Source organism: Hipposideros armiger, unplaced genomic scaffold (assembly GCF_001890085.2).
Source record: "Hipposideros armiger isolate ML-2016 unplaced genomic scaffold, ASM189008v1 scaffold_225, whole genome shotgun sequence".
NCBI classification, from domain to species: domain Eukaryota; kingdom Metazoa; phylum Chordata; class Mammalia; order Chiroptera; family Hipposideridae; genus Hipposideros; species Hipposideros armiger.
The window spans coordinates 2,011,966-2,032,243 of record NW_017731575.1 but is presented as its reverse complement, the minus strand read 5'-3'; the positions used below and the strand labels follow the sequence as shown (position 1 = coordinate 2,032,243).

Genomic DNA, 20,278 nt, shown 5'->3' with positions numbered 1-20,278 from the left:
GTACAGGAAGCAAGATGTACCTGGGGAGCTGTTTCTGTCCCACCTATCACCTACCAGTCCAAAGCTACTGAACCCTGGGAACAGCAATGCCAACTGGGAAAGCAGCAGTGACACCGGCAGGGCTGGTGTTGACATCCAACCACAATTCTCTTGTATCAAGACACTGATGGGTAAGGTTTTACCTAATCTATTTACAGAAACTCAGGTATCATCAAACAAGCGTAATTCTCTGAAGAGCCTTCCAAAATGGCACTGTCACTCCTTTTTCCTCACTATAATTCTGTAATCTGCTTCTTGGAAGGAACAAACACATTTTGGTGTACCTTGCTCAGAAGTAATATCACAGCTTATTCATTCCATTTACGCCCACACAAGGGAAAACTGTCCACAAAGAAGTCTCAGGCTCCATACAGGGCCTTTCTTAGGGCCTCACAAAACTGTGGGCCGCCTGTAACTGGCCTATAGCCAATACTGTAGCAAGATGGAAGTGGGTGGCTTTGAGCACCATTCACCTGTGAAAACCAAAAAAAAATTTGCACTTTTGGATCAGTTCTCAGACCAATGGGACAACCCTCTTGCCTCATCTACTCATCACCCATCTTTTGAGATCCTCAGGTCTAGAGCATGCATCATCCTGAGTGAGGAGGGAGGTATTTATACCAGTTGGCAAGGGAGGTGAGTTTGCCTTCCTTGACTCCTGCCAAGGCTCTGGTACCCTTTAAAGGACAGCTCCTGCACAAAAGCCACAGGGAGAGGATGATTGGTGAGAGTGGGTTTTGGATGTATCTCTATGGAGGGCTTCATGTGTGACAGGTGCTGCTCTAACAAATGAATCCTCTCCCCAGCTCTGGCAGGTGGTTATGATCGTGTTTCCATTAAACTTGCCATGTGTCTTACAATTGCTACAGCTGGGATTAAAATAGAGGCTTTTCTGGCTCCAAAACTGAATAACACAAGCTTACCTCACAGGGATCTCAGTGCCATCGCATCTGTAATCAGAAGAGTGTTTCCTTTTGATTTGATCCAAATGAATACCATCCTTCCTACTGAGCCTCCTTGAGGTGGTTGAATGTGCCCAAGTCAACTCTATTTAGAGGGGCCAGTGGACATCACCCAACCTTTGGTTGCTTCTCTGCTCCAATTTGAGTTATGCATGTTGGGTACCAAGAGCTGATGTTCTAATGAACAACCCCCAATACTTTAGCATGGCCATCGAGGTGCTGGGCTTTTGATTTTAGAAGACCACAATGTAAGCTAGTGCTGCCTGGATTTTGGGTCTCTTTCTTTGTACCATAAACCACACAGAGATTCTGGTCATCTGCTCAGCTTTTATGACAGCCTTTGAACAAAGCTCCTTATCTTCACAGCCTCTTTATTTCCTCTTCTGCCTCTACACTCCTGTTAGAAACACATATGTGCAGATTTGGTGGTTATGGAGTAGCGATAGCTTTACTCCATCCACAGTGGCCTTTAAAAAAGCTTATTTTATATCTTGGCATTTCAGTGAATGCAAATCTGGAAAAACACAATAATATGTAGACACGTGTGAGCTGTGTACCTGGATCAGGGATGAAATGAGGAAAGTTGCAGGTATCTTTCAACTCTGTAAATTCCCAGTGAGCAGAGAACCTGGTCCTCAGGGCTTTTTACCACCAAGACACTATATCTATGATGCCAGCTTCATGGGGACTTATACATTGAGGAAAAACATCTATTTCCTGTCATGAGGAAGAGGACACTTGAATGTTGAGTTGCAGCATCTTCCAACTCCCCAAACTCATCAGCAGGATTGTGTCTCCTCCTGGCTCCTGTTATAGACTCATTTTTAACAAACCACTCTGACAAGGGTTCTGTTCTCATGGTATTTACGTTCTTGTGAGTGAAGGTTGATAATGAACAAGTAAACAAATGAATAAATCAGGAAAATTTTTATGCTGATAAGTGTGATGCAAACACAGAGTGATGTAACAGAGCTTTAGTGGCAAGGGAAGGTGGTGAAGATCCGGGGAAGATCCACTGTGGAGAAGCTGCTTGGGCTGAGCTTTGAATGACTAGAAGGAACGCACGATCTGGGAGCAGAGTGTTTCGAGCAGGGGCAGTGAGTGCCAAGGACCCGCACATGGGAATCAGCCTGGCCTACTGCGAGGCCAGACGGGAGGCCAATGTGGTTGTCACATAAGTGATAAGGGCCCAGTGACACAAGCTGAAATCAAAGAGAAGGCAAGGACCACATCTTGTAGGAATGTCAGATCATGGAGATCATGGGAAGGACTTTGGGTTTTATCAGAAGTGAAATATAAGCGACTGGAGGTTTTCTACAGGGGGCTAACATGATGTGATTGACATTTTGTAAAGCTCACCCTGCTGGTCATGTGGAGAATGGACTGGGGGCTGGTAAGAGTCACAGTAGGAGCTAATCCGCGTAGCCTGGAGAGAGATTGGTGGCGGTTAAGAGTGGAGAAGGAGCAAAAAAGGAAAATACAGGATATGGTTTTAAGAAAATTCCAGGCTAATTTTCCTAAGGTCATTTCTCAACTCCACAATTTTCAGTGCTACCACATTAACTTCCTGCTGAATCAAATCTGAGTAACTTTGGTTCTCAAAGTCCTCCATGATCCTTCTGTGGCCGCTTTTTAATTGATTGTTGATTTCTCCAAACTCCCACACTATCCATACTCTGTAGTTAATGAGCAAGTAAGTAATAACACATTCATTCTCTGTCAGTCTGTGCAGCACTTAAGGTATGTTAGTCTTCTTTTTCAAGATAGAAAATCCCTTTAGAACAGGCTCTGTGCAGGCACTTTCCTCCACAGCCTCCATCGCACTTAGCACAGCTCTAAGCTCAGGGTATGTGTGGAAATTGCTTAATGATTGATTAAAAACATATATCACTAGCATTTGTCTCTTCAGTATTTCTCTTGTATGAAGAACGGTGATTATCTGTCAATATTCATTGAACCATTGAGCCAATATGTAATGCATTAATCATCTCTGAAATAACCAGATGAGGCTTTCTCATAATCTTTCTCTTTTGCTGAGATAATTTCACTTGCTTTGGAGTTTATGAGGCCATAAGTGGCTCCCATCTGTTGATGAACATATTTCTAAGAGTCATTTAGTCTCAAGTATGGAATACTTGAGGGGAAGTTAAATTGTAACTTTTATATTAAGTGTCATCTTAGAACAGAACCAAAATTGGAAGCATGTGTTTAATTTTGGTCTTTCATTTTCAAAGCTTTAGGTCAGGCAAAGAATTAATTTCATTTGTTTAAAAGTAGATTATGCCTAATAAAATCTATTTTGTTTATGGTCACATTTTAGTTAATCCATTGCCTTAGAAAATGAGAGAAACCTGATTGCTAATCATTCAACATAGCAAATTACATTGTTCTTACATCCACAGAACATTGGCCTAATTGAATTATCCAGTAATAGTATGATGAAAATATTCCCTTCAATACATTTTGAGCAAGGCACATACCAGTGATGAAACACTGATTCTTGTTTGAGGATCAACCACAGAATGTAACGTAACATTTCTGGAGATAATAACTTTTTCCACATTAAGGATAATAAAGGCAAGGTAGCTCTTACTGGGATGGTTACTGGTACTCTGAGTTTTTACTACTTGTTTGTTTATCTTTCCCTACCCAGAAATTTGTTCTCTGATTACTGCTACTTTACAAAATAAAGTTTAAATAACATTGGTTTAATTTTTGCATAATAAAAGAGATAAGTGTGATAATTTTCTCTCTCTAATGAGAGGTAGAAAAACTGTATAGGGCACTTCCTTTTACTCCTGAGATTCTGATGAGGACCAAGGAGCATTTTCTCAGCAAAATGCAGATACACACAAAGTCTACACACAATATCAGGCAGGTCCCTTGATGGATACTCAGGGATCTGCCCTCAGAGGTCTAAATCATATTTAAAGAATGGTTTCTATGGAATTGCCCTAGTATTAATGACCAATGCTTTTATTTTTTTCTTTTGGGGCTTTTAGAAATATGTATTGTGGCCACGTGTTGGAAATAGTGAAATTCAAACTAATAAAGATTTTAAAAAGTGTTTCAATTTATAAATACAAAGGAAATAGCCATTTTAGTATCATTATGTGGAACATAACTTAAGCAATGATAGGTATATAGGTATATACTGTAAAAATATTTCTGATTCCTTGGTCTCTACTTCTTAAAACACATTTTTTTTTGGGTGTGTGTCAACAATAACTTTTATTCAAAATGATGATAACTCAAGGGCTTTTTTCACACAATTGCAGAAGATATCAAGTTTTTACTTGAGTCTTTTATTCAGTTCTTTATTATGAAGAGAAAGAATAACTTGGGTAAAATAGTGACAAATAAAATACTGTATTTTAGAATGTATATTCAAATGTGATGACAAATTGGCTCGTTGGTCCATTTTGATTATAGTTTAACCAAAGACGGGAAAGAAAGGCTTTCTACATGTAAATAATGTTTGAGTTACGAAATTTTGAAGGGTCTCTACTAAGTGTTCTCCTGGCTAGTACAACTTGGTTACTGTGGTTTGTTGCTATGTGTTGAGGGAAAAATCTCAAATGACAGTGCTAACCATTTTGCCAATAAAATCTGCTAAGCTGAAAAATTTCAGTTACCTAGTTACTTATCTTCAGGTACCGATGCTAGCAAGTAGGGAGGGATATGATTAGAAAAGTTCAGAGGAGGAACAAGAAAAGAAACAGATTGACTAGAAACCATTTATGGAATAGATTTCACAGGCCTCTTGGGTTATATCTCAGGCGGTGAGATTCTTTTACACTAGATGGTACGTTAACCACTTTTATTCCTTTTAATAGATGCTACATTTTCAGCACAGAGTTTCAGTATTCCATATTTTCTCACATGAGTACATAGATAATGACACTGTTACTACTAACAGTGAAGAACTTACAAAAGAGTTTTTAGAAGTAAGGCAAGTTTCTGGAAAATAAAAGAACAAGAGAGCATTTTATAGTTGGTGAAAATAAAGATTTCTGCTGCTGTTCTCATTTTATGTCCTTGTTAGTTTTATCTGGGCTCTGCTGAGGAAAATTGCCAGTGGGCAACAGATTATCCCAATGTGTGTGTGTGTGTGTGTGTATTTTTTTTCCCTCCAGTTTTTAATCTCCTTTCAAGGTGACAAATAGTTTTTCTCTTAGATTAGATTCATTTGATTTTTCATTAATTAAAAAAGTAATTTAATGCTCAACAGGAATCCAGAGTGAGTATATGCTCATCTTGATTGTTGAAACTCTGAAGAAAAACAAAAACTATCACATCATAAATATTCTAGAGTATTAGAACCAATTGCTTCGGTGTTGGTGTCGAAATTGGAGTACTGATTAGGGTAGTCATAAGTGGGATCATTTAATTAATAGAACAGCTTCCAGACCAAGTAGTGACATAACGCAATAGTGAAGAGAAAGCATTTCAGAATGAGATACATCTGGTTTCAGATTCCAGCTCTGCCACTCACCAGCTGTGTGCTTATAAATAAAGATATTTAAAGCAGCATAGAATAGTGGCTGGTCCTTATACTGTAGAGTTGGATTGCCTGCTTCCATTCTTGTGTGTGATCTTAGGCAAACTACTTAAACTCACTAACTGACTCCCTTGATTTGTACTTGCCTCACAGGGTTGCCGCTGTGAGGTTTAAATGAGATAATTTTATGTAAAATTTAACATAGTGCCCATACCCAGAAAACTCATGAAGCACTTAATAGCCATTATGATTATTAATTTCGGGCTAAACACAGCAGGATCTGAAAAATTGCTAACCCTTTCAAGCCTGAGTTTCCACCTGTATAAAAAAGAATTAAAACAGGCATCCTCCCAGGGTTATTGTGACAAATAAATGAGATGGCAGATTGAGTGACTAGCATAATCATTGGCTGTAATTGTTCAGAAGCATTCTGAGTGCTTCAGTGAGAATTGTCTGCATATTTGATTGCTAATAGATCTTGCAGTGTTGCTAATAAACATTTTTCTTTTTTCCAACCATTATTTTCTTCCTGGTGTTCATGCTTTTAAAATACCCAAGGGCTGTTTTCTCCTCCTCCCTTTGTCATGGCAATATAGTTCCACAGACTATTGTCTATTTCCACAGACACCCTTACACAATATTATACCTTTCTCAGCTTCCCATTAAAGAGGTGAGCATTTGACATTTACACCTAAGTATTTTCTACATATGAAGCCATCTGACCTTTAATAAATACCATCTTTATAAATCCTTCTTTGTTAACCACCATTAGTGCCACCATTTTTTTATCCTTTTAGTCTTGCTTTCAAGCATTTAAAGGAAGAATCATAAGTTGGATACCTTTTCAACAGCACAACTTCCAATTCTAGAAGGTACTCTTAAAAGAGAATTAGGGAGATGGAACCTTTACTAGTTCCATTAGTACTGAACTTGCAAAGAGAAACTCTCTTTAAGTCAAAGTTGTCTCCTTGGGTGCATGGACATTTTGATAAGAATAGTGCAAGGTAATGCAATCCCACTTTAAATTTAGAAGCTGCAAAGTTCACGCTACACTGAAAAGGCAGCAGTGAATGGCATTGCCATGCTTACATTTGAGAAAAGGGCAGGCGCCCAAGTCTTGATCCCAGCAAGCTGTTTAACATTCTATAAGCAATTATAGAATGTGGACACGAAAGTGAAATAAAGGTGTGGGTCTTCCTGCCCTTCAAATCTTTCATTCCCCGACTGAGTGACTATTTATTATTCATAGAGACCATGTGCAGTCTTAGCTTGTCACTTCTATTTCTGGGTTAAATTCCTTACCTGGAGGGCAAAGGACAATACCTGGTTCCTGCCTTCCAAGAACAAATGACACACCAGGTTTGAGCGGTCCAGGGTACAGGGAGTAGATTGCCTACATTTTGTCATTCCTCTTGCTACTAGGGTAATAATTTAGTGAGCTGAAGAATTTACATTTGACCAGAAATTATTGAATTGTTGGAAAAGTCATGACATATTTTTTTTCTATGTTTTTCATTGCAAAAATGCGTCATGACTTTTCCGACAACCCAATAGTTGGGTGCTTATGATGTACAAGGTCTAATAGTGGACACAGAAATGAACCAAACATGATTTCTTCCCTTTATGACGTTACTATTTAGGCACAAAATATATATGTATATTATATATATATATATATAAATTATTTATAGTCTATAAATAATTAGACTATAGAGTAGAAAGTACAAGGGTCTATAGCAAAGTGGCAGAAAAAAATATAGGAGTGTAGAAGAGGGCAAGACTATTATTCTTAGTTATAGGAGGAGAAAAATTTTATGAAAAAAGCTGGTAGTTGGGTAGGTTTTGGAATATGAGTAAATTTTATACATTCAGAAAAAGGAGTGAAAATGTTAGTGGAACAGTGTTATATTGGACCTATATACAGATGATGTATTATAGAATTGTACACCTGACACTTATATAATGTTACTAAACAATGTCATCCCAATAACCTTAATTTTAAAAAAAGGAAACGCTCAGTGGTCAGAGGGAGAGATGGAGTAGATGGATGGATGGAGATGATGGCTCTGAAGTTTCCGGCTTGTTATGGGCTATGTCCCCCAAATAAATAAGTTGAAGTCGTAACTCCTGGTACCTGTAAATGTCACCTTACTAGGAAATAGAATTTGCAGATGTAATTAAGTTAACATGACATCATTAGGGTGGGCCATAAGCTGGTTTTCTTATAAGAAAAGAAGAGACACACAGGGAGGACAGCCATGTGATGATGGAGGCAGAGATGGAAGTGATGCAGCTACAAGCCAAGGTGTGCCAAGATTTTCCAGCTGTCATCAGAAGAGGCAAGAAAAGATCTTCCCTTAGGCAGCAGTTCTCAACCTGTGTCTTGCGACCCCTTTGGGGGTCGAAGGACCCTTTCACAGGGGTCGCATGTGGGCGTATCTGCATGTGGGCCTGGAGACGGATAGAGGAGCGGTGTCTCGGTTGCTAAGACCATCGAAAATATGTGTTTTCAGATCGTCTTAGGCGACCCCTGTGAAAGGTTGAGAACCGCTGCTTTAGAGGTTTCAAGGAGAGCATGACCTTGCTGACACCTTGATTTTGAAAATCTAGCCTTCAGAACTGTGAGATAATACATTTGTGTTATTAGGAAGGACCCTGTTTGTGATAGTTTGTTACAGCAGCCTCAGAAAAAAAAAATACGTAGGCTATAACAGCACCCACGGTGTTGGATCTCTCTGAACTGGGCAGTCAGTGAAGGGAAGCTTTTGTCATAGCCAGCACCATTGCTGTGAGTGTTCTCTGTAAATTGCATATCTTCTCCACAAGCAATAGAGCCCCGTAGTCAGTGTCCCTCTGTTACCTAGCTAGTATTAATTCACTATGGGTTTCAATGAGCTACTACACAAAAGGAATAAACACAAGGTTTTTATCCTCTACTATATAATAAAGCAGTTTCCAAAAGTTAAATTTTTTACATTCAGTTTTCCCATATTCTAATTTGGTTTCGAGGGTAGTTTTGGTAGTATTTTAAGCTATTATCTTTAATCTACTAGAGTAAAAATTATTTTGAAAACTTACAGGAGATTTCTCTTCCAGAAGGAACATTTTTCAGAAAGGAAATTGTTGCAGGATTGAACTGCCAAAGAGAGAGCTGAAAAAAATGGGTCATGCATTCATCCCATTGTGGGACGTAAGCTGCCAAGTGGTTCACTGCTCATTTTTGTCCTCTTCTCGTAAACAGGCTATGTTTACACGTTACTTTTAAAAAGCATACTAATTTCCCCAGTGAATTACACAGGAAAGAATCCAACGTTCACTCCCGAGAACTCTAACAGTTGTTTGTTCTCAGAACTCAGGTGTGGTAAAATAGCTGTGGGCTAAAAATGCACTCTGGATATTGGCCAGTAGGCTAGAGCTTCCCTCCACTCCAGCCCTGATTTCTCACATTGGTGTGCAACTTAGAGCTTGCCTACTGAAGGGGTGGGGAAGGATTCGATTTTCAAATTCAATTTAATTACACAATCTATAGTGCCTAGTGGGAAGGATTTAAGGTCAAGATTAACGCTCAACAGTGCTCCATTTTGCATTCTTTTTTGATCATGAACACTGTATTGATTATCTGAAGTGAGTTTTCAAAAATGTTTTTTAAGGGCCAAATTCTTTTGGTGATAAAGCAATTTAAAGAAGGGGAGGGGGTGACTTCATTTCTTGGCTCTTTGCCAAAATGTAGATAAATTGGAGGTGTAAAATGCCTCTTTGAATTGTATTGCTAATGCATTCTTGAGAGTGGGGAGAACCTCACTCCTTGGCAGAAGAAAGAATAAAAATTCTATTGTAGAATTAGAAATAGTAGCTGGCAGACACTGATTGAATCACAAAACTATCTGCCCTGAGAACGACTGTGTAACTAATATACGTAAGCCCCTAATCTCTCATGTTAAAGTCCAAAGAATTTCATTTTCTAATTGGGATTGGAAACCATTATGATTTTATCTGGCATTAAATCAATGTTTAAGATTATGAGTAAATATTTGATGTTCTATTTTGATGTCCACATCTCTATTAGTTCAACTAAATGTAAAAAAAAAAGGAAAATACAAGAAATGAAAATATGCCCCTAAGAAGTAGCCTTAATACAATTCTTGATCAACTGCTTTTAACTTGTTAATAAAGAAAACTGGTCTCTTTATAAGGAAAAGTATTCCCTATGTGACTTAAATAAATAAAAATGGTAGCAATAAACTTTACTGGGTAACTGTTGTTCAGCCTTCCCAAACCACTTGAGTATATACAAATAATTGAAAATACAATGATAAAGAAACTAAGCTCAAAAGGCAAACAAACTATTTGAAATGGCTAACTGATTTTGCCAACACACAATGACAGCATTTTCAAGTATTAAGATGGTTGGTACTTTGAGTCAACACTTACAATCACATTTAAAAGCAAAATGGTATTTGATAAGCATTAAATTTTGCCTAGTGAATTTGCAGTATAGTATATTAGCCAAGTGACTTAACAATTTTTAAAGCTTGATGAGTTACCGGGCATCTGGCACAGACTAGTTAAAGCTACAACTTAATTTGTGTGGGTGGAATGACAGTGGGACTAGAATTGGAACTTATTTTGAAGCCCATTAGGAGAAGAGTTTGAAAAATGTTCCCTTGACTGGTGTAAATGTAGATTTACCACTCTTCTCCTTGGCAAGGGTGAGTTATAATTTATGTCAGAGGACAGCAACAACAATAAAAAGACATGGGGCTTTGTGGCTGTGAGGGAAACCTGAGCATATTTGCCATAGGCCAGTGTTTGCATTCTCTGAGTCCAGTCGCGCAGGCAGCATTTGGAGAAACTGCAGTGGGACTGGCCTCTGGAAAGAGATGGTGGGGTGGGGCAAGACAGGGTTTGGTGAAGGCCGTCCTTGGTTTATATGTGTGGCTGCATGTCTCAAGCCCCTTCAATAGTTACACAGAGTGACTCCATCTACTGGTAAACATAAAAAATAAATCAGTAAAAAGACTGGATAAGAAAATAGTGAAGCAGACAGGAAGGCACTGGTTAACTGTGGGTAGATATCAAAGACCAGAATGGAAAGTCAACTTGTACATTTCCACTGCTAGGAGTTCAGCTCTTAACTGTTTGGGAGGGAGTGACAGGGAGAATTAGAACTTGGGAAAATCACAGAGGAGAGTCACCTTAGTTAAAGGAGAAGTAGATAAAAGTATCTGTTTGCAGCCATGATGGTATCAATGCACAGGTCAGGATATGCTCAGAGGGATGTGTACACACCAGACCTGGCAGAGTCCCACTCTCCACTGTTTCCCATTCTTGGGGAAGATGGTGTGGTGGGGAGAATGAGGTGGGGGAGACATGAAAGCACGTGATCATCCACATACGACCAATTCGACTCAGAGCCAATGACTTGTACCCAATAGCCAGCAATGCCCTTTCTATATATATATTTTATATTTAACAATGCCTAATTATTAACATTTAAAGCAAAATTCTATGTTATGGTTTATGAGAAGTAAGGAAATACCTGGTCGGTGTTATGTTCCTGGATTTTTTCTCTAGTCACTGAAAGAGAAAGCAAAAAGAAATTTAATATTAAATGGTACAATTGAAGAAAATACAGTACTGGTTTTGCTCTGTTCTCACTGAAGACTCCAATAGCCGTCATGGGCTCTCTAAGCAAAGATTTGTATTACAATATGAACATTTACAATTGGTCCAATAATTGGGATGAAAAAAAAAAGTAAAAACCTAACTAAACCACATTAGACAAAGATAACAGAAAACGAAATGGAAATCTGGGAAGGGTGATACCAGAAGAATGTATTAAACTCTGGCAGAGAAGTGGTGAAGAGATGAAAAGGACCGAAGAAAAATTTGAACAATATCCAATTAAAGGTTTCCAAACAATGACAACCTGTTCAAGTATAATACTACCACTGAGCTCATGCAACCTTGAGGACTAGACAAGGAGATTTAAAGTGGCAGATGGCAGAAGTGCTATTTTAAAAAACTGTTCACTTACGTGTGACTATGATAAAGACATTATTACGCCTTGTTGTTACAGTACTGCCAGAGATTAACTAAAGTACAAGCTAACAGTTCTATAAATGGTATCCTGATCAGGAAAGAAACAAATTAGAGTAACGTATGAAGGCAACATGGGGGAAAATAATAAGGACTCTAAAATAATAAACCTTAGTCATTGTAATAATAGCATGAAAGTGATCAATGTGATGCATGTCTTAAATAGAAGGAAAATAATCCTTAGTAATAACAAATAGCCAACAAACCACCAGGAAAGAGAGAAAAGAAGACATTTTGTGGCATTGCAGTTATGATATGCTTGTGGACATCTTGGTGTGAGATATACATTTTATTAAACATGTCCTTATAAAATTTTCATTAAGATAATTGTGCAGTTACATGCATTTGTAAGAACTAGCACAGACAGATCCTGTGTACCCTTGACCCAGTTTCCCCCAATGGTAACACCTGGAAGGTCTATAGCACAGCACCACTACAAGGATACTGACATTGACAGTCAAGGTAGAGCATTACCATTGCCACAGGGTCCCTCACAGCTTCCTTTTATAGCCACAGCCACTTCCTACCCACCCCCACATTTTAAGTCAGCTGCTTTTGGCTCTGGTGCCCTAGTAAAAGGAAATGGTTCATGGGTTAAAAACCATTCGATGGACCATATTAGAGCATGAGGTTGACTACAGGTGAATTCTGGACCATACAGAATACTTTGTTTTGTGCTAGCAGTCATTTTTACAATGTATTAGGTCCCAATTGATTTTCCAAGAATTTTAGTATCCTAGTAACTGATTATGTCAAAGGTTTTTCTTCTCTTCTAGTTCATCCTATCAACACCTGTAGTATCCTAGTTCTGTATTAGGAACACAATAAATGTTTAAAATTGTGGGAATTGAAGTGGAAGACTGAGAGTTAATTCTAGATGATTTATAACATCATGTTTTACACTTTTCCTGAAGATCAGTACTATTTTAATTGTGCTTTTAGTGTGAATCTACCCAAATTTCTACCATTTTCTTTTGCTAAACTGATATTTAATAAAATAAGGTTGTTTAGCATAGCTACAGTGAATACATAGGCTTCTTTTTAACTGCATTGTGTATTATCTGTAGTTAGGGGCCTGGGGAGATTGATGGCAGGCAGGACAGCACCAGGGCAGGCAGGACAGCACCAGGGCAGGCATCACCTGAGAGCCTCAGTGACAAGTAGGAACCCAAGACAAAAACCTGGGCTGTGTCTTGGAATGACAAGACAAACCGGATACAAGTTTTCTTGGCAAAAGGTCCGAGTGAGCCCAGGATTCGTGGCACCTGTCTAAACAAGGAAGAGGCAGGTGACTGTTAGTGGTGCACATAGCAGGAAATATGTCCATGTTTTGGAGGGATTTAGGCACCAGGTTGTACACAACTCAGGGAACAAGGTATGAGCCATGCTGGGGGTTTGAGGGGTAAGGCAAAGGGCTGACTGAGAAAGCAACAAGGGGTTTTCCAGTTACTGAGGTAAGACAACTGGTTCATCACGGGAACTCGGGAGCCAGATAGACCATTTCTGTGAGTTACTGCTATTTAAATATGAGAAAAATTATCTCCTCCCTTGAGCTCTTAAAACTCTCATAAATTGAAATACATAATTATATAATGATTTTGTGGCCCTAATGGTTATGATTGCTTCTAATGATAATTTTTTTTCTCTTGCTTATGGATAGTCGTAGCCTGGTAGAGATATAAATATTCCCTGGACGATGCAAGAAAAAAGGAGGGAATCCCACTTCAGGAAAATCTAAGTCATCCCCAAATTTATTCAAATCACACTTGAAAAAGAGGAATGGAATTTAGGGGATAAATTTTAACTGCATAAGGCATTGCTAATAAAAGATTAAGAAGTATGTGGTTTAGCATCTTTTAATTATTTTTTTTTAGCATCTTGAATATACAATGTTTCAAATCTCTGGTTGGATCAACATTATTTTGCTCAGAGGTTTGTGGACTTTGCATACTGATTCTTTCCTGTTTCCAAGTACATTTGCTTTTAGGCTATTTTTATTCACTTTAAAGGAATTTTAATAACTTTCTGTTGACAGCATGGACAGCTGGTCTTGAGAATTAAAGAAAATTCACTTGCTGACTGAGGAAGGAAGTGACATCAATGAGCTTCTAAAGTCAGCCCAGAGGGGGAAATTGGCTTGTGAGAGAGTAGCCTTTCATTGCACTGTATTTATCGAGCGATGCCTTGAGATGCAAATTGCTGTATCAATCAAACCTATGGTGCCTACCTCCAACCAACTTAGTGCGAACTGAAGGAACAATGCCCTGAAACACTGAGAAGAAAAAGGATGAGAAGTATAGGAACCTAGGGGCTACGTGAATTATGGGAGCTCAGGATCCCCTCTTTCTGTGCTGATACTTCATTCACTGTCAAGCCTCAGTTTCTTTGTCTAGAAAATGAGTTTGATATAAACTGTTGATTGAAGTCAGTCTTTTTCTGTGACAAATGGCTAATAAGAACATATACTAATATATATATATATATATATATATATATATATATATATATATATATGCAGACATGTTATCTTGCTACTTTGTCCCAAAGAGAGCTATCAATTGTTGTTTATCCCCACTGAGAGCCATCTAGAAACAGGAATCTTTAGGTGTCATATGTAGCTACTCCCTTGATCTTTTGAGATTTTTAAAATTGATATTCATTATTTATAACTCTAGTGCAGAAAAAGTCAAGCACCAAATCTGGACTTCAGATAATAATGACAATAGTAATACCAATTATTGTCATCATAATGAGTGATCAGAACATTTCCCTCTGGAGCTGCAGTATCCATTTTTCAACGATAACTGTGGTGCTAGTGCTTGAGTGTGTCTGTGTGGATTGTGGATTGTGAGCATGCAGGTATATGTGTAGAAATACACACACCTGTGTGAGAAAGGAAGGAAAGTACCTACATACATTTTATGGTTAACAGTTGAAAAATTAAAGTGCTGATTATTTATTTTTTAGCTCATTCCAGAAAGTTTGAAGTGGCTAGAGTGATGGTTCAATCACAGTTACATAATTTGAGTTTGAGTTAACAATCTAGAGTCAAATGAAATTTAATTCAGCCCAAGAGATAGATGTATTAATGCTGTATTCTTTTCCTTATCTACAAAAACATTTGGGGTATTCAATTAAATTTTCCAATTTTATGAACTTAAATATGTAACTTGAACCACTCAAAAAATACTGGTGAAGTAAAAAAGAATGGATGAGGTCTCAAAAGCTATAGTCTTTAGGCCAAAGGATTTTCAGATTGTCCCCAAGCCTGGATATGTGTTGACTTTAGCAAAGCTCACTTTTTTGATCTATTACATAAAAATATTTTAATGCACATTTATTCTGGACAATTTGCTAGGTGCTCTGGATATACAGAGGTAAAGCAGAGAAAACATGATGAGCACACAAAAAAGTATCAACATGAAATCATGAAGCCATAAGGAGTTTATTGGTAAATTGTATAGTTAAGTCAAAAGGTATTTAAATTTTGATATAGTAGAGATGAAAATATAGGTGGTAAACTCTTTGACATAGGTGTTAGAGATGATTATTTTTTGGCTCTGACATCAAAAGCAAAGACAACAAGCAAAATTAAATAACTGAGATGACATCGAACTAAAAAGCTTCTGCACAGCAAAGGAAACCATCAAAAAAATAAAAAGTCAACCTATGAAATAGAAGCAAATATTTGCAAGTTATATATCTGATAAGGGGTTATTACCCAAAAAATATAAAAAACTCATATGACTCCATAACAAAACCCAAACAATCTGATTTTAAAATGGCAGGAGATCTGAATAGATATTTTCCCAAAGAAGACATACAGATGATGAACAGATACATGAAAAGATGCTCAACATCATTAATCATCAGCAAAATGCAAATCAAAATCACAATGAGATACCACCTCTCACTTGTTAGAATGACTAGACAAGGAATATCAAGTGTCTGTGAGAATGTGGAAAAAAGGGAACCCTGTGCACTGTTGGTGGGATTGTAAATTGGTGCAGCCACTACAGAAAACAGTGTAGCGGTTCCTCAAAAAATTGAAAATAGAACTACCATATGATCCAACAATTCCACTACTGGATACCTATCTGAAGAAAAAAACACCATTAACTCAAAAAGATATATGCACCCCTATGTTCATTACAGAATGATTTCTAATAGCCAAGATATGGAAACAACCTAAGTGTCTATCAATGAATGAGTAAAAAAATGTAGACTACATATACAATGGAATATTATGCAGCCACGAAAAAGAATGAGATCTTGCCATTTGTGACAACATAGATCGACCTTTAGGGCATTATGCTAAGTGAAATAAGTCAGACAGAGAAAGACAAGTACTGTATGATCTTACTTATATGTGGAATCTAAAAAATAAACACCCCTAAACCATGCTCATAGATACAGAGAACAGACTGGCAGTTGCCAGAGGCAGTGGGGAGTAGAGGAAATGAAATGGATGAAGGGGGTTAAAAGGTACAGAAATAAAGGTGTTTAAGTCTTGATATAGTGAAAACGGTGATGGATTCACTTTCAGACTTTTGTCGTCCTGACTTTGCCTCTCTCAAGCTGTGTGTTATTTGACAAATAACTTCTCTAATTTTTTTATAGTTACTTAAGTTCTTTGACCCTACAGAAGAATAAGGGAGATTGAAAATCTCCATAGAATTAATACAAATAAAAAAGAGAAGAGGTCATGTTTGATGGGGGAACCTGGGGAGGCTTCATGGTGGAGATAGCATTTAATTTGGGTAGGATATTAACAGAAGAAGATTGGAGGAAAGGTATTTTGCACAGAAGGAAAAGCATGAGCAAAAGCACAGAACCAAGAAATGCTTATTTTATTTTATTTTATTGTTTAGTTGTGGAGGGTGCATCTCAGTGGCCCATGTGGGGATTGAACCAGCAACCTTGGTGTTATGAGCACTGTGCTCTAACCAACTGAGCTAACTGCCCACCCCAGAGGAGATATTCTTAATGCAAAGGTGGAAACAAGGAAATAGGGTTGTTTTAAAGAAGTAAATTTGGTGTGTAAGGGTAGAGGTGGGACGATCATCTCAGTTCAGCATTTGTTAAGTTTCAAATACCAGTAAGACATCCTGGAGGAGGCAGAAAATGAGCTCAGGAAAGGCAATCTTCTGCAGAGAGATGATAGAGGCAGCTACAGGATGTAAGACTTTTTAAACTATAGAGAGGGAAAGAAATACCAAATTAGAACTCTGGGAAACAGTTGTATTTTATTTGAATAACTCGAAAATGGAATGCAAATTCTACACTGTCTGCAGTGACTAAGAGACAGTGTCTCCAAGCTAACACAAGGATTTACTATTGGGAAGTAGCAAGTTAGAAGTTTGAGCTTAAGTTCTCACTGCTCCTGGATCTGAGTCAAAAGCTAGAATTCTGACACCAATTCCAATGTGTGTCTTTTTCTTTACCACATTAAACAATTACTCAACTCTGCAGATATTTACTGGGTATCCAACAAATTTAACTCAATTCTGACACTACCCAGAGACAATGTCAGATCTCACAGGTTAAGAACAGTCTCATCATACTGCCCTTCACCCCCCATACCAGTTGCAAGTCTAGGTTGTCACCTGTGTTTCTGACCCACTGGCTTTAGATCGGAGGTCCCCAGGACTGCCTCCATGAGTATGATTAATTTGCTAGAATGTCTCACAGAGCTCAGAAAAACATTTTACCTACTAGATTACCAGTTTATTATAAAAGGATGTAACTCAGGAACAGCCAGATGGAAGAGATGCATAGAGCAAGGCATGGGGAAAGGGAAAAGAGCTTCCATGCCCTCTCTGAATCAGCCACTCTCCCAGCACCTCCACATCTTCACCAAACCAGAACTTCTTTGAACTCTATCCTTCTGGGTTTTTATGGCGGTTTCATTATATTGGCACAGTTGATTAAATCATTGGTCATTGGCGATTGATTCAACCTCCAGCCCCTTTTCCCTGCCCAGAGGTCAGGGGAGTAGGACTGAAAGTTCCAACCCTCTAATCACAGGGTTGGTTCTCCTGGCAACCAGCCTCCCATCCTTCTGTAAGGTACAAATCAATCTCATTAACATAACAAAAGACAACTTCATCAGTCTCATAACTCAGGAAATTCTAAGGGTTTCAGGAGCTTTGTGCCAGGAACAGGGACAAAGACCAAATATATATCACTTATTATAAATCACAATATCACAAAGACAATTGCAAGTTCCAGCAGAAGAAACTTAGGCTAATTTCCTTATTTATAACCCGGTGCTTATGAAAGTTTGAAAGTTTAGGGTTTATCTAAGGACACCAACCAAGTGAATGACAGAACTGATTTTAGTAATGGCCAAGAGTAAGAACAAGTACAGTAGTTCCCCCTTATCCTCAGGGGTTATGCTCCTACACCCCCTGGAAATGCCCAAAACCACAGATAGTATCAAACTCTATGTACACGGGTTTTTCCTTTGCATGTATACCTATGATAATGTTTATTTTACAAATTAGGCACATAGTAAAAGAGTAACACCAATAACTAATAATAAAATAGAACAATTATAATAATATACTGTAATAAAATTTATGTGAATAGTTTTAGGGCCATTGTTAAGTAAAAAATAAGGGTTACTTGAACATAAGCACGGTGATACCATGATAGTCAATCTGATACGCATGAAGACTATGAGTGACCAACAGGCGGAGACTCTAGACAAAGGGATGATTCCTGTCCTGGGCAGGACAGAGTGGGGCAGTGAGACATTTCATCACGCTAATCAGAAATGATGTGCAATTTAAAACTGATAAATTGTTTATTTCTGGAATTTTTCATTTAATGCCTATGGTTGACTGCAGGTAACAAAAAAGGTGGAAAGTGAAGTCATGGATAAGGGGAGAGTACTGTAAACTTCTCCCAAGAAGACGTACAAATGGCCAACCGATTCATGAAAAAATGTTCAGCTTCACTAGGTATTAGGGAATGCAAATCAAAACCATAATGAGATTACCACCTCACACCTGTTAGAAAGGCTTTTGCTCCAATGAAGTCGGGGTGGAGGCAACGACTGTAAGACTTCCCATGAGAACTGAGAGGTCAGTGCCTCTCTAGTGAGCCACTGCTGGTTCTCGTGCAAAATATGCTTTGAGAAGAAAGGTGTGCACAATTTCCTGCTTATCTTTTGATAATATAATATAGTACAGAGGAAGACTCTCTCCTTGCTCAAACTTTAGTCAGTCTTCTCTGAACCTTCTCCACTAGGCCTGGAAGTTGACCCCATCCTGTCTTCTACCTACCTAGCCAAGTCTTAGCAAAAATCCTGCTAAATAAGTTTAAGAGGAGTCCTCCCTCACTTGTTATGTGATCACCCTTGAGATCTGATCAAGTTTCTCATTCCCCCACCTTTGATATCTAAATCCTTGGACTGCTTTAGCAAGAATTCTGTTATGTCAGTTCAGGAAGAATCACTCTACCCTTGATGTCCCCGCTTAGTAATTGCCCATCCACTGACCCCCACACCCTGCTCATATGCTACAAATTCCTATGTATCCTTGCTATATTTGGAGTTGAGCCCAATCTTCCTCCTCTATTATGATGCCCCTATTGGAAGAGTCCTAAAGAAAATTTTCCTTACCATGTTCAGTGTCAGAATACATTTTTTAACATACCTTTTTTACTAGATTTTAGCGTTACCTTTATTTTCTTTCCTTTATATCTATTATTTATCCAAAAACGGATTTTATTAATTCCTTATTACATTTTCAGATCTCATGCATTCTACCTTCTAATTACCCTTAGTGATGCTCAACTGGCCTTAGCATATAGTCCGGGAAACTGTAAACAACATAATTAATCAATGTTAGACACTGAACCACACAATGTCACTTATAGTAGGGTCCACATTCTTTTTTAAAAGTAAGCTTTGCCCCACCCACCCCATAACTTTGGAAGTGGTGAGAAATATTAGCTTTTATTTTTTAAAAAATCTAATAGAGATTTTTGAAATGGGATGCTGTTTTTTTCTTTCAATTTCCAGCAAGATTTTTAAACAACAACAACACTGAATTGGGGCAGCTGGTTATTCTCAGCTAACTTTTAGAGAACCGGAGACTACAGGCAGTACATATGGATGTTTTCCAATTACATCTTTTCCATACATCAACACTCACCCACTTAAGGCCAGAACTAGCTGAAAGGATTGTTAATGTGCTGTAATTGTTAGTCAGTCTTCCAGTTCTTTGTACATGATGTAAACATACCTCCAAAGAGTTTGTTTGGATAGTGTAAATTACTGTTCTGTGGAGAGAAAGAGCGAGGGCCATGCTTTTTTCAGTGGTCCCTCAGTATGATCAGTGGGCCTCGCTGTGGCATGTGGTGGGCGCCTGTGGTTCCGGCACCAGAGACCAAATGTAAACAGACAACATTTGGCTCCATGTGGCACCATTTTCCCAGTATCAATATATCAGATATTCTCCTGTACAATGCCAACTGGCTAGACTCATGATTTTGATACTTTTATTTCATCTCCCTTGCTTTTCTATATATTTTTTGGCATTTTGAGGAAATTTGCCCTTTGCTTGTTTTACATTTCTGAGGTCCTAAGTATATATTACTCACCCAACCCTGACAAGGGTTGGAGTGGGGTGGGTGGTAGGATAGCATAGGGAGGTGACATAAAATCAAT

At 38.2% G+C, this 20,278-nt stretch overlaps 1 protein-coding gene across 5 annotated transcripts in view; it reads right to left on the bottom strand.

The window, feature by feature from the left end:
• Positions 1–20,278, bottom strand: part of CHST9 (carbohydrate sulfotransferase 9) — a 244,623-nt gene that overhangs the window by 14,893 nt on the left and 209,452 nt on the right. For 2 of the 5 annotated variants that reach the window (XM_019654558.1, XM_019654557.1), the window contains one exon: positions 11,042–11,079. The exons of 2 other annotated variants lie outside the window; for them this stretch is intronic. In XM_019654558.1, coding sequence (XP_019510103.1) covers positions 11,042–11,079 — 38 coding nt within the window. Of the gene's footprint in view, positions 1–11,041; positions 11,080–16,697; positions 16,743–20,278 lie in introns of those variants that run through there. One more of the 5 variants, XM_019654560.1, reaches the window with a different exon arrangement.